Raw genomic sequence first — 15300 nt, 5'->3', positions numbered from 1 at the left:
AGCAAAATAAAATATTTGACTACAGATTAGAACCTGGCTAAGCTTTTTGAAGTTTGATGACCAACATAGAGCTTAAGTGATAATGGCAGTCATCAAGGCAGTAAACTTGCAAAAGATACTGATTGCAACAGCAATTTTTTCTCAGTCTCAGACGTCGAGTCTTACATCATATTCTCCGAATACCACTTTTCCTTTAAAGTGAGGTCTCTTTAGTCCCTGGGGATTCCTTCTGCTTCACAACAATTTATAAGCAGAAGTGGAGAAAACTCCTTGCAGGAAACACTCCTCGTGAACAGCTTCTCTTTAAAGAAAAGGGCTTTCCTTCTGTCCTTTTCAGCTCTTTCATCCGGAGTGCCCTTGTGCTATTAATTGTTCAGTATACACAGTAAGCCAGTTTGCCGTCCAACATCCCAATCTTGCAGAATTGTTTTAAAAAAATTGTACTGGCACCTGAAATTATATTGAAGTAAGGAATTTATGCTATGGCTTAATGATAGTAAACAGTACAGAATTTCCCCATAACCCCAGATAAATGACTTTATTCCAGTAAATGGCAAATATAGATATCATGCACCCAATTGCATGCTACTATGTATTCTTATTAAAATTGTTTATTTTTAATGTCACAATTTTAGCCTGTAACTAAGCATTTCACTTTGCAGAGGATTTGTTTAAAGGTAAAGATTTAGATATAAAAGTTAACAAGTACGGGCATGAAGTGAATTACTACTCTGTACAATACTTTTGTTTTGAATAAATGTGGTGAGTTTCTTATATTTCTGTTAACTTTTCCACAGAGATTAAAACTAGTGCATGGATTAAGAAATGGTAATAGTGCATTAGGTAGCACAGGACAACTGATTGAGAGGAGTCCTTTTGCTGTTCTGTAGGCAGGTGACAATTGAAAGGTTTAACCTTTTTCTTTGGTTCTAAGTGTGCATTTATTAATACCCAGATATGCGATGCTATTATGGGTACTTTGACTCTTAGCTCTTCCAGTACATCTGTTACTATGCTCACTTTATACCATAAAAATCATCCAGAGGCTAGATTAAATATGAGGTTTTTGGAAAGTGGTGTCATAACTTCCTTATGCTTACTTGGATGTGTTTTATTGTCCCCTCTTGAAATTAAGTACCACAAAGTCTTGTCATCTTTTAAAATGAAAATAAAACAAAGAAGATAAAATAAAATAAAATAAAATAAAATAAAGCTGTACAAATTGAGGCCTTTCTTAGAATCCCAGTTATGCTAAATAGCATTGTGTTTGAATTTGTCTCAATATTACTTTTTCAACTGATTGACCAAATGACCAAAGTGAAAGGACATTAAAACCTGATCCAGCAAATAACTTAAGTACTCGCTTAACTTTAAGCTATTGTGTAGTCCCTTTTACTTCAACAGGGATGTTAATGCACTTAAACATGTGCTTAAGTGATTTGAAAGATTAGCGCCTATCTTCAGTCAGGGTTTTAATCTCTTCAGTTTTGTACACATGTGCTTCTTTTAGCAGTTACATGTTAAAAATATGTACGTGCAATTATCCAACCTAGTGACACAGGTGCAATAGCAGTTCTTAGAGAAATTCTTTAACTGCTGCTTTTGTTGAATTTACAATTCAGCATCTTTCTTGTTCATACAGTGATAAAAAGAGTTGGCTAAATTGTGCTGGTAGGGAAACTGAGGTGTTGCACTTGGTGTCAAGTCTGTTCACCATTGTCAGCCATTTGCTAAATGCTTTACGTAATGTGATGCAACTCAAAATCTCTTTAGGAAAAGGTTAAATCTTTATGTGGTTCTTCAGTGTTTCTAGAGCAGTGCAACAAAATACATGCCATTATATATGTGCCATATCATGTACGCTCAAATTAATAGTAACAAAATCACTATGTTCTAATTGGCTATTGTATTGTTACAAGTAGCTTCTCAGTATAGTTGGGTAACTAGTAGTTTAGTTTAAGTATCACTTGAAAAATACAAAGTTTCTGTCTTATAGATTTTTACTATTAAGTATTATAATAATAAATACTACCAACATCTCACTGGAAATACTGATTATATAACTAAAATTTCATTTATGTTTGGAATATCTTTTAGCCCTTTCTTACTGCAGTCTTTCAGGATGGATTACAGTGACACTATGAAAGTGTCCCCAGAGTTCAGAGAATACTTCTGCAAACAGTTAATTCACAATTTCACTGAAATATTCATAGTCTACAGTTAGATTCATCACCAATTTGAATGTTTTCATACAGACAGAGAAAGCTTCTTTGAGAATTTCCTTGGAGGAGTTTTTCTGAAGGTATGAGAGTTCCCATTCTCTTCTTAGCCTTCAGATGAAAGATTACCACAGCAATGCCAGATCAGAACTCAAGAAAAGGTTAACAATATTAGACTTTTTCTTAAGTTTGGCCAGATGCACTTTGAGGATGTTACAGGATCAAATTAGTAACAATAAATGGTTATGTAGGGGCCCCGTATTTCTGCCTGGAATTTTCCAGACACAAGGGTGTGGGTGTGCGTATGTGTTTGTACACGTGTACCATACAGTTCAGAGTCTCTTCAGCACATTATGAATGTGCTGGAGGACAAGGGCAGCACATTTAGTGCATCTGAGACATGCTGTGAAGATGTTGAGCAACCATAGGAGGTCTGACTGAAGTCAAAGAAGCGCTTGCACGTGTGTGTACACAATGTACACACAGGACCTTTGTATGCCTAGCAACCTGATGGCAAGAAGGACACCCACAGGAAAAACCTTTAGATGGGTGCTGTAGAAGGCACCATCCCCTGCAGATGACAAGAAGTTAGGTATTTCCTTCAATATGGAAAAAAGCCCCAAATATTTCTGCTAACATTCGTGTCACGAGCAATGAATCTAATCCTGAGTGCAAAGTTTTGTCAGCTAAGGTATCATTCCACTTCAAGAGAAAATGGGTTTATATCTGTGGATCCCTCCTCACACTCTCACACGACAAAAAATAAAATCCCACTAGATGTGTAGTTGTCTGGGATTACGTTCTTATGTTGCTGCACATTTCTATTTTAAATACAAGCACTACATTTACATTTTTTCAGGTATACAGTAACATTTTGACTCAAAAGATTTATTAGGAATCTTTGCTACTGGACCAGTAAATATAGCTTGATGAAAATGACTGTCAAGCTGCTGCTTTTTCATTCCCAAATCACAGACTTATGCCCTGATCCAGATTTTAAGGAAATCTTGGGCCAGTCCCTCCCTGCTACTTACACATCACCTTATATTTGTATACCTGTTTCAGTTCATGCTCTTGGACTCTGTGATAGTTTAAAGGCTTTTATGGTTTTTGTTTGGGTTTTTTTTTGTTTTGGTTTGTTTTTTTTATTTGTGCTTTCAATTTCTTATCAGTAACTTAAAAGTAGACCACCTGATACAGTGTCTGGCAGGATGCTGCTGTCTGGCACATTATACACTGGATACTTCAGACAGATAGCAAAAAAAAAAAATCCTACAGTGCAAAGTATAAAATACAGGTTTTAATGCGTTGGATATTAGTGGGGTGAAAGGAAGAATCCTAAATATCAGTTCCTTAGTTGATATGTCAAGGTGTCAAAAGCATGTTGGGTACTAAAGTAGGTGTGTTAAGCCTATGGATATGACTAATGTAATGTGTTTCTCACAAAACCACGTGTCACATTGATAAATCTGGTGACTTAAGTCCCAGTCGGTCTGTATAAAATAATATAAAATATAGAGAAATGTGTTTAGATATTTTTGTGAACCTGGAAAAATGGTTATTTCACAGAAAATTGTTCAGCATGTGAAGAAAACAGTTGGGCAGGTTTTTTTCAGCTCAGTAACTTTTATAACTTTTTACAGCATCTTTAATTAGTCTATAAACTGATATGCAACCAGTTTTGAGAACTGTGTGTTCAGCAAGATATTCTCAGTATCTTTAACAACTATGCTGTATTGTGCCTTTGGCTCTGGATGTGCTGTTGAAACACAAATTACCTGCAAGGAGACAATTTGAGGGAAGTAAAAGCAATAATTGTTGTATTCTGTATTGCATAATGTTCAAATGCAACAGGAGTGACTGTCGGTGAAAGATGTTCTTGACCAGTAGCATCCACATTCTGAGGTGATTGTTTATTCAAAGGGCTGGGTAGCCATTGCTGCTCTAAATTACTCTGTGAGCTTTTAAAAACAAAGAATCAAATTCTGCCTCAGGTCTGAGTTTTCTAGGACTTGCATGGGTATGTGAGAGTGTGGATTTAAGACCTGTGCACTCTGAATTTACCATGTGTAAGGGGAACCGTATTGTAAGAGAGCAAGCTGTGTGGACCCGAATACAGGAGGAAGAATTGTTGCAAAACCTGATCTGCAGTGTGACTGGAGATGCCATCTGTATTCACTAGCGTAGTGTCAAAGCAACATTCATCCTTTTCTCTTCTTGCTACGTCAGGAATGGCTCGTGAACAAGCCAAGTCTACTTGCACATCCAAAATCTTTACTTCACCGTCAAAATACCTGCAGCTGTTGGGACACCAACAGTACAAGATAGTCTAAATATTACATGTCACTGAGTAGTTAAATGATTAGAAAATCACTTTAATAATAAAAATCACTTTATTCCATGTCACTTATTGTCAATTCCTACCTCCTCCCCATCTTTTCTGGCTAGTCAGGCACCTCGCAGACATCTTAAGAGTTTATTTCTACTGTGCTCTGGCACAGTAGGGAAAGACTAGACTGATTTTGCTGCTGAGGAACTGAGACACAGGCCTACGGCACCCAAATTACAGGCAATCTCTGTTGTAGAGTGAGTTCGGCCTCATGTCTAGAGCCATGAGGCAAATTAGTGTCAGAGCTAAGGTTAAACCTGCCATTTCAGAGTCTGATCTAGCACCTTAGCCACAACAGCAGCATTAGATTTTTTTTTCCTTTTTCCTGTTCCTTTTAGTGCTTTTTCCTGTTGCTGTTTTTTTCCTTCTTGTAGATACTGTGGTAAGAATGAATGTGCCCAGTCATGCTCTGACCTGATTACAAGGATGAAGGAAGTTGAAAATGTGGGCTAGATATTCCCATGTATTGTCTCTCACTGAAAACCCAAAATAGATTACTAATATTTTTGGCTGGTGACTAATACTTTGCAGTGTTCTGTTCTGTTCTCTCTGCTTCATGCTTGAAGAAAACGTGACTGGTTGGTTGAGATACTGACTCGTGATTTTGCACAGATGTCATTTAACCCAAATGTCCTTGTTCCTGATCCTTGTTAAATAAACAGGTAACTCAGAAAGACAGCAGCACTACCATTGCCTGGTTTTAAGTTATTAGCAAGGAGCAGAGCAGTAGCTGACTGGTTGTTGTTTGATGCTACTTCTGTGCCAAATGCTAGTAAACATCATTGTTTTAGAGGCTCTGCAAAATCAAGTTGTACAGCTTCTAGTTACTCTACCTTTAGCTGATTTGGCAGCTCAGCTGCCACCAGAAACTTAAGCATTCATTAGCATTTCATGAGCCTTTAGACAATATCCCTATCTGTCAGTTCAGTTCTTTCATTGACAATAGTGTTAATGATTTAAAATATTCAGCAGTGTAACCAGACAATGTCAGCTAAAACGGAAAATGCTGCATTTGCATTCCTGGTGTCATGCAAAGCCATTTCAACAGACACTGAGCTTAAGACAGAGAAGCATTTTAATCCTTTATGTGGTGAGTGGGAGAACTACTATAATAGCCCATGAAGAAAACAAGATGTGGAACTCCACAGAACAGCAAGAAATGTTACATAGAGGAGGGGGAATGATCTAAAATATGTTTTCGTTTCATAGAGCATCCCTATACTTAACTGTAATGGGAGAGCTTATATAAAACAGTGGTGCATGGAACATCCATGGCATTCATTCCTAAGCCTCCACCCTTTTTTAAAATAAAAATTGATTGTTGTGTATGTCCTGGACAGTATGACAGAATGACTTTAAATAGAATTGTGAAGATTCAGATGGGAGTATCAATTAAGTTGTTAGTGCGGCAAAAGTAGTTTTCTTCATCCTTCAAAATAATTTAGATATTTGGTTTTTACACCGTAACAGTTACTAAAACTGGATCTACATCAGGGTGTATATCAGACATCTAATTTGAAATAATTGTGGGTGTCATAAATCTTCACATCCATAATAACCTAAAATATATACCACTAGATTACCAAGGAAATCTGACTATCGTAGATGTACCTGGCCGCCTGTGCCAAAATTCTTTTTAAATGAAAACTAGTAGGGCCATGCAAGCATTTCTGCATTACCTTCCTAGTATGCTTCAGTGCTAATCTGACAGAATTCAGTTAGGGAAACCTCAGACAGTGCCAGCTATGAAGAGATGTGTCGAGACTACAGCATGAGAGCACATGCTTGCTGCCCTGGCCACTGATAGTTGTCTGGAGATGGCTCTCTCTGGCTTATGTGAGAATGTACGCAGAGTGTATGGGAATCATCGTGTTGGGTAGAGTGAGGAGGGAACATTGCCTCCACACACACTGGCTCTATAACATTTAGATGGAGCTTGGTGCAGCTGGAAGGAATTTTCTTTGCTGTTTACTGAAACCTGTTCAAGTACTTATCTATATCAGGGCTGAATCTTAAACTGGTGCAAGTGACAATGATGTGTGATATTGATGATGAACCATGAGAAAGCAAGAATAAAAATAAGATGGGAGTAGAAAAATAAACTGACTCTGTATAGCTGTTTTTTAGGGTGGTATTTTTTAACTTGGCTGTTTTTTTGTCTGGCTCCTTCTTGTGATTACTTTACCATCAGAAATAATAAGTTATGTGCTTCCACAGATCCCTCCACATGGTGGGTCTTCTTCCAATGTGAATGGTGTACCTGAATCACTCCGTTGCCAGAGTCCCGAAGGTAGGACACCAATAATTGCTAATAATACTTGCAAAAATTTTGTTGTAGGTGACAGTTGGTTTTGCACTTTTAGATGGTTTCTGATGACTCCAAATCATTTTTTGTTCTGACAGCTTTATCTTGAAAAAATTATTACTGCATTTTCTACATCAAGGCAGTAAAGCTAGGAAATAAATTGAGTACTTTTTTTTTGTCAAGTGGTAGCTTATTAGTGGACCCTGCTCTTCAATAGTCACTATTAGAAATTTGAGTGATTTTGAACATGACCTGCAGAGTATCACCAGAAATGTGTTTTGTGGCTAGATTGAAAGTGGAGTCCTCCTCAAAACAGCACACTGTGCTTCAGATAGAACCACTAGCCCATCAACTGACCTTAGCTAAACTTAATCTTTTATTCCTTATCTCTTTAAAGCAATGGGATTTTTTTTATTATTTTAAAATTTAATTTTAGAGTCAATTTTTAAATTTAAAAATACTGAAATAAGCAGCTGTCAAACTTATTTACAGTTTGGATGTTTCAGCAGCAACTAAGGGAACTTGAAGGGATTCAGCAGGTAAAACTTTTGATTCTTTTACATGCATCATAAATGGATCTTACTGCACTTTTGCTTTCAGTATGCAAAAAGATAGTTCAAAAAAAAGTATTTTGAGTTCAGAAAATATTTAGACTAAGGACTCCTAACTGCATTCATTACTTTTAGAATATGTCCGCACAAAAACATAGTAATCTTTGATTTGTGTGTTAAAAGGTCAAACAACTCTGATTAGTCTTATCTTGTTCTTTCTTATGTTTGAGATAAAAACAAGGGAATGAGCTGTGAAGAAAAGAGCTTACTTAAGTTTTGTTTTTCATTTGTGACTGTGCTGTATCTGTGGAACCCCTTGGGGATATATTCCATCCTGCTGACGCTTCTCTTCAGCTTGCATTATTGACCTTGCTTTTTTGCAGGTGTGAATGGAAACAAGTGCTCAGGGTCATCTACCATTCTTGAGAAGTATAAAGTGGGGAAGGTGATTGGTGATGGCAATTTTGCTGTTGTAAAGGAGTGCATAGAACGGTGAGTAAGGAAACTGTTCAGTACTGCTGTTTATTTTACTGGATAAAGTCCTGTGCCATAGCATAATTTCATAGAAAATGTGATGAGATGAAAGCAAAGAGCAGTTGCAAAGATATGCCTACACTTCAGAACTAGGCATAGCAAAACACACAGAGCTATGTATTATTCCAGCAAAGGGATATGAGAACAGCAGAGGAACATGACTTTTTATTCCAAAAACTAAAGGATGTATCACCTTGTAATGGAGGGTCTTAAGGAAACCCTACAGATCTTCAAGAAATGCCCTCGCACAACAGACCTCTGTGGATGGCAGGAAATTGTATGTGGCATCTAAACAGTCTTTGAGAGATCCCCCCCCTTCTGCCTCAGCAGTTCTACTGCTATAGTATCCCTCCTGCCTGCTGCTTAAATGATTTTTCACAGCTTTCAGTATACTGTGGGCAAAGCATTCTTCAAGGCATGCAGTCGGTGGCTATTAGCCTATGCTACGGACTCCCTTGTGCTTGCTTCTTCTGAGGTAGTGTGGTGAGTAGCTAGAAACTTTTCAAATGAACCCTTCGATATTCCAGACTCTGAAATATTCCTGTGCTTGATTTCCCATGGGGTAGTCAGGGTACCTTTACCAGACCTGTGCTGTGTTACTGCTCTTCCTCTGCAAGTTTTGTGTCACACTTTGCTTCTACTGCAAACATAACAGATGATTTGACTGTCACTTTCTCAGTGTATTTTTTAGAACCACCTTCTGCTCTCTTCATCAGTCTGAGAGTTATGTCAGCTTCTTAAATATTATGAGGAATCTCCAACTTGTACACAAATACTGAGCAAATTCAGCAAACGTCTATAAAAGTCACAGAAACAGTTTCTATTATTTGATCCTCATCTGCTGGTTTTATTTAAATGAAAAGAAAGATAATTATGAATGGAAACATCTCATTCCAGTCTTAGCAGATCATAGATGCATAGATACTTTTGCTGAGGCATCCAAATGGGCCAAAAGGGTTAGGTACTGAGACTGAAACTGGGGCCTCCTGTGCTGAACCGTGGGTGAATGGATCTTACAGTCTATAACTTTCTGCAGCTATTATTGCTTTTTCTCAAGAGAATTGTTTCTTCGTACTGTATCTGGATTATTTCTGTCCATTACTGAGAATAACACTGGCACGTGGCATGTAATACAATGTCTAATACGCCCTTCTGGTTTATACCAGCAAATGACAATTGTTATTTTTAATACTTGTTTGAGAAAGTGATGTATAAGCATGCAAGGTTTATAAAATAAGCAATAAAGACTGAGGTGGCAGGTCCTAGAGATACTAGCCAAGTACAGTGCTTATATGGCTAAATCTGAGCTGAACATGCTACAATTACTGCTCAAAAAAAGTTCCTGTTGCATGTGCAGGTTTAAGATAATGCTTCTCATCGGTGTTAACATGTAGACTCCAAGATCTTGATTTTTGTTCTTTTTGAACAGTTTCTACCAACAAACTCTGGTTCCTGACAAGCATTACCACGTCAGTGTGTAATCATGTCCCTGCTGCTTTAAACACTGCAGACCTGTTACAAAAACTGTAAGGAGACAGTATAACCAGCTGAGTTGCAACTGTCCATTTCATTTTGCAAGCAAAACTGAATAGAATAGAATAGAAAACAATATTGCAGTTGGAAGGGACCTACAGCAATCATCTAGTCCAACTGCCTGACCACTTCAGGGCTGACCAAAAGTTAAAACATATTGTTAAGGGCATTGTCCAAATGCCTCTTGAACACTGACAGGCTTGGGGCATCAACCACCTCTCTCAGAAGCCGTCCCAGTGTCTGACCACCCTCTTGGTAAAGAAATGCTTCCTAATGTCCAGTCTAAACCTCCCCTGATGCAGCTTTGAACCATTCCCACGCATCCTATCCCTGGATGCCAGGGTGAAGAGCTCAGCACCTCCCTCTTCACTTCCCCTCCTCGGGAAGCTGTAAAGAGCCATGAGGTCACCCCTCAGCTTCCTTTTCTCCAAACTAGACAAGACCAAAGTCCTCAGCTGCTCCTCACAGGACATTCCTTCCAGCCCTTTCACCAGCTTTGTTGACCTCCTCTAGACACATTCAGGTACCTTCACATCCTTCTTAAATGGTGGGACCCAGAACTGCACACAGTGCTCAACGTGAGGCCGCACCAACGCTGAATACAGCAGGATAATCCCCTCTCTTGCCCGGCTGGTTCTGCTGTGTTTGATGTCCCCCAGGATGCGGTTTGCCCTCCTGGCTGCTGGGGCACACACTGCTGACTGCTAATGACCCTGCTGCCGACCAGGACCCCCAGATCCCTTTCTGCAGGGCTGCTCTCCAGCCATTCCTCCTCCAACTTATACTTGTGCCCGCCATTACTCCATTCTAAGTGCAGAATCCAGCATTTTGACTTGCCAAGTTTCATCCCATGAATCATAGCCCAATGCTCCAATCTATCTCGAACCCTCTGCAAGGCTTCTTGTCCCTCAAGAGAGTCAACAGCACCTCCCAGTTTGGTATCATCAGCAAACTTGCTAATGGTGCATTCAATTCCTGCATCCCCATCATTGATAAATACATGGAACAGGACTGGCCCTAGAACTGAACCCTGAGGAACACTACTGGTGACGGGTCGCCAGCCAGATGTAGCCCCATTCACTACCACCCTTTGAGCTCTGCCCTTCAGCCAGTTCGTCACTCAATGCACCGTGAACCTGCTCATCCCACAATTACAAAACTGGTCCAGATGGATTCTGTGAGGGACAGTATCAAAAGCCTTACTAAAATCCAGAAAAACTACATCAACTGCCTTCCCTTTATCTACTGGGCAGGTGACCTTATCATAGAATGGTATCAAATTAGTTAAACAGGACTTTCCCTTTGTGAACCCATGCTGACTGTGCCTGATTATTGCATTATTCTTTAAATGCCTTTCAATAGTACTCAGTATAACCTTCTCCATATTTTTTCCAGGAACTGAGGTTAGACTAACAGGTCTGTAGTTCCCTGGGTCTTCCCTCACACCCTTTTTGTAAACTGGAGTAACATTCTTCCAGTCAACAGGAACCTCCCAAGACCTTTGGAATAACAATCATAACATCCACTAGCTGCCATACCATCTGCTAGCTCCTTCAGTACTCTGGGGTGAATCTCATCAGGCCCCAGGGACTTCTGAACACTCAGCTGATACAGCTGGTCCCTTACAATTTCAGCATCCACAAACGGAAAGTCAAGTGTTCCTGCACTCGTCATCCTGCGACTCAGGGGACCGGGCAGCCCAAGGTCTATCAGTATTATTAAAGACTGAGGCAAAAAACACATTGAATGCCTCAGTTTTTTCTTCATCCCTATTAGTCAGATGACCATCTTCAACAAGTATCGGTCCACTGTTTTATTTAGACCTCCTCTTGCTATTAACATACTTAAAAATACCATTGTTATATGAAACAACACGGGCCAGTTTCAACTCTAATTAAGCTTTGGCTTTTCGTGTCTTCTCCCTGCATATACGAACCACAGCTCTGTAATCTTCCTGCAAAACCTGACATCGCTTCCAGAGATCATACAATTTCTTTTTCTTCTTGAATGAGGAGTTCCCTGTTCAGCCAAGCTGGTCTTCTGCCCCGCTCACTTGACTTATAACACAGTGGGATTGCCTGCTCCTGTGCTTCTAAAGGGTGGTTCTTACTGACCAGCAATCACGGACTCCTAAGCCCTCAAAAGCAGATTCACAGGGTACTCTGCTAAATAGCTCCCTGAACAGCTTAAAGTTTGTTTTCTTGAAGTCCAGCATAGCAACTCTGCTGTCCTTTTTTCTCATTATACCAAAAATTTTAAATTCAGCCATTTCATTATCACTGTGGCCAAGACAGACACCTACCATCACATCCCCCATGAGTCCTTCTCTATTCACCCATAGCAAATCTAGGAGGGCATCTTTCCTAGTTGGCTCACTGAGTACCTGTGACAAGAAGTTATCTCCTACAAACTTAAAATATTCCCAAGACCTGCTCATCACAGCAGTGTGATATTCCCAGTTGAATTCTCCCATAAGGACAAGGGTTACAGATCCAGAAATTTCTCCTAATTTTCTATAGAATCAGTGCTTGGTGATTGGTAGCAGACACCACTACAACATCTCCTTTGTTTTCCATCCCCCTAATCCTCACCCAGAGGCTCTCAGCCACATTGCCCTAACTGTAAGGGCTGTACAATCAAACCTCTTCCTTAGGTGTAGCGTGACACCTCCACCTCGCCCGCCCAGCCTATCCCTCCTGAACCAGCCTGTAGCCCTCCATCCCGGCACTCCAATTGTGTGACTCATTCCACCGAGTCTCACTGATATCGTAGCTCTGGGAGCTGACCAATGTTTCCAGTTCATCCTGTTTGTTTCTCATACTGCATGTACAAGGATTTCAGAGACACTCCTGAGCCCTCTGTGCTCCCAGGAGCAGTGTCAATGTTCCCACTAGCATTGGCCACCTGCAGGCGATGACATGCCAACCCCCTGCCTTACCTACTGCAATCCTGTTGGATTCTAGTTCAAAGCTCTCTTAATCAGCCCTGCCAGCTTATGCCCGAAGATGCGTTTTCCCCATCAGGACAGGGGGGAAACCTGTCAGGCCCCAGCACAACTTGCCTCTCGGAGGCTCTTCCATGGTTTACAAACCCTAAGTTTTGGCACAGGCGCCCAATAAATGATGCTTCACAGTGTTTTCCCATGCACCCTGAAACTCTGTTATCTATAGAGTGAACGACATTCATGAAAGATAACAGGTTAAAAACATAAGATAGCATAATTTATTATTTTCAGGAATATTGACTGTGCGTTTTGGAAATCACTTAAGTTCCACTGAAAATGGGACACCTGCTGCTAAGTCACTTGCATTTCAAAATGTCACAGAATCATCTGGGTTGGAAAAGCCCTTGAAGCTCCTCCAGTCCAACCATGAACCTCACACTGACCGTTCTCAACTCCACCAGATCCCTCAGCGCTGGGTCAACCCAACTCTTCAACCCCTCCAGGGATGGGGACTCCACCCCTGCCCTGGGCAGCCCATTCCAACGCCCGACAACCCCTTCTGCAAAGAAATACTTCCTAAGAGCCAGTCTGACCCTGCCCTGATCTGTGCTTTTTGGAATGAGGGGACTGGACTAGAAAAACAACCCTCCAATTATTATTTTTTTTTTAAAAGTAAAATTAAACTTAAAAATCTACTTTTGTATGTGATCCAATCTTTATATTTAGTGAAGCATTGTTAAATGAATTTTATATAAAATAAATACACAATAGTTGCTAATAATAATAGAGAGGAAATGCCAACTATAAATGCTTGTCTTTTAATTCCTATTAATTATTATACTTCATTTCTGATGGTGTTGTGCTTAGAAGCCTTAGTTGTGGAGCCAGAATCCTATTATACCAGCTGTTCTACGAAAAGAATAAGATAGTCTCTTTTGCAGAGGGTGCCTATATGTCTGTATATATAGAGACATGAGTCAACAGATGGCCACTGACAGCTAGACAGAAGACTACCAGAAACCTGTCAGACAGTACTGGTGTATGATAGGCAGTGGTACTAGCACACAAATTATGTGGATGATATCCAAGGGGTTTTTTTTAGGTGCTATAGTAAAGGGCATTTGCAAGAGGGATTTGCAGTTGGTTGATGAATTGTCTTTGTGAACGTTAACTCGTCTTTCTACGCAGCATAAGTGCCGAAGGTTTACTAAGTGGGTTTTGCCCATCAGTTGTTTGGAGGCTTTGAGATAATGCACTTAATTAGTATAGTGCATAAATTGTGATTGTGAATGACACACTGTACTCATAGTAGATTTTACATCAGGTCCATAATAGAAGAGCATACTATTTCATAGATACCATTTAGATAACACTTCTATCTAAAGACCAGATCAGGTTGTAACTATGACAACCTCTCAGATACAGCTGCACTTTCAGAGGAGAGATTCTCTACTGCATTTTTTCAACAATGGATAAATCGAATGTGAGACTTTAATTCAGTTCCTTTTTTTTGTAAGGTACTAATTTTGACTAGTTGTATCTAATGTCAAAAGTATAGTGAAAATTAACCTGGAATTTTAGTAACATGCCTGACACTTGCTTTTCTAACTGCCTCCAAGTGTTTTTTACCATACGTGCTAGTGATGTTCTGATGCACGCTGGAGTCTGTAGGTACTGACACAACACCAAATAGTAGCGACAGGGTCTTATGGCATTTTCTTGTGATTTTTAATTCATCATTAATGTAAGTAGTAATGTCTTCTTTGTTAAAAAAAAAAAAAAAAAAGAAGAAGAAAATTCATTTGTTGTGCTTTTTTCTCTCTTTTTCTCTCCTTCTGGAGAAATGGAGATTTTTATTGCTCAGAGGGATGAAAGGCAAACAAGAGCTCCTTTCTGTGAGAGCATTTACTGAAAACAGTAATCCTTTTTACTTTGTATATAACCACTGTCTTGACTGTCATAGGACTTTAGATGCCTGCTGTAGAATTCCATAGAATACTTATAAAAATAAAGAAAGAATTAAATAGAAATGGTCAAAATTAGTACCTAATACATTCTGTGGGGTTTTATACTAGTCTTTAACGAACTGTGGGTTTTTAGCTCTGCTGAATCCTCTTGCAATTTTTCCACTAGGGTATCAATCTTTCCTGTGCTCACAAATAAATGTGTATGATTTTATCTTTAAAGCCTACCAGCTGAACAAAGCTAAGTGGAAGGCTGGAGGCAGATTTTGCAGGTTGCGTTAAAGAAGTGACAGAGAGTTGTGCCAGGTCACAGAAGAATGAATTGCAGCTGGAGCCTGGCATTAATACACAAAGTGAGCTGGATTGTGGTAGTCAGGGAAACAGCAGGCACAAATGCTGCTGAGAAAACAAAAATGAAAATCAAGTCAGTTCTGCAAATTTTCTGTCAGCAACCTCCATGGGTCAAGGCATTCTATTACAATCATGTATATTCTTACAAACAAGGCCACAGTTTGTTGACCACTTTCTAATTAATGGTTCTCATGGTTTTCTTGCTAGATCCACAGGAAAGGAGTTTGCACTGAAGATCATAGACAAGGCTAAATGCTGTGGAAAGGTAGCGTACAACAATTTGCATGCAAAGAAAAATAGCAGAAACAGCACTAGCAGCTGCTCATTAGTCATGAATGGTGGGTGTGTTTGGGTTTTTTGACTATTTTCAGAATATCTGTTTAACAGGATGATAATATATCCAAGAAGCAAATAATAAAAGTAGGGAGTGTTAGTCTACTAGATAATAGAGTAAAAAACAAATTGTCGTCTATTTTATTGGACTAACAAAGAAAATGCTAATATGCATCC

At 39.5% G+C, this 15300-nt stretch overlaps 1 protein-coding gene across 9 annotated transcripts in view; it reads left to right on the top strand.

The window, feature by feature from the left end:
- The window catches only part of DCLK2 (doublecortin like kinase 2), a 99147-nt gene that overhangs the window by 63330 nt on the left and 20517 nt on the right, over positions 1-15300 (top strand). For all 9 annotated transcript variants that reach the window (XR_012623215.1, XR_012623214.1, XM_074823825.1 and 6 more), the window contains 3 exons: positions 6826-6898; positions 7848-7956; positions 14998-15055. Coding sequence is in view for 7 of the 9 variants with exons in the window: in XM_074823825.1 (XP_074679926.1) it covers positions 6826-6898; positions 7848-7956; positions 14998-15055 (240 nt within the window). In the remaining 2 variants the exon portion in view is untranslated. The remainder of the gene's footprint in view (positions 1-6825; positions 6899-7847; positions 7957-14997; positions 15056-15300) is intronic.

This window comes from Strix aluco, chromosome 4 (genome assembly GCF_031877795.1).
Source record: "Strix aluco isolate bStrAlu1 chromosome 4, bStrAlu1.hap1, whole genome shotgun sequence".
NCBI lineage: Eukaryota > Metazoa > Chordata > Aves > Strigiformes > Strigidae > Strix > Strix aluco.
This window is presented reverse-complemented; position numbering and strand designations above follow the sequence as displayed.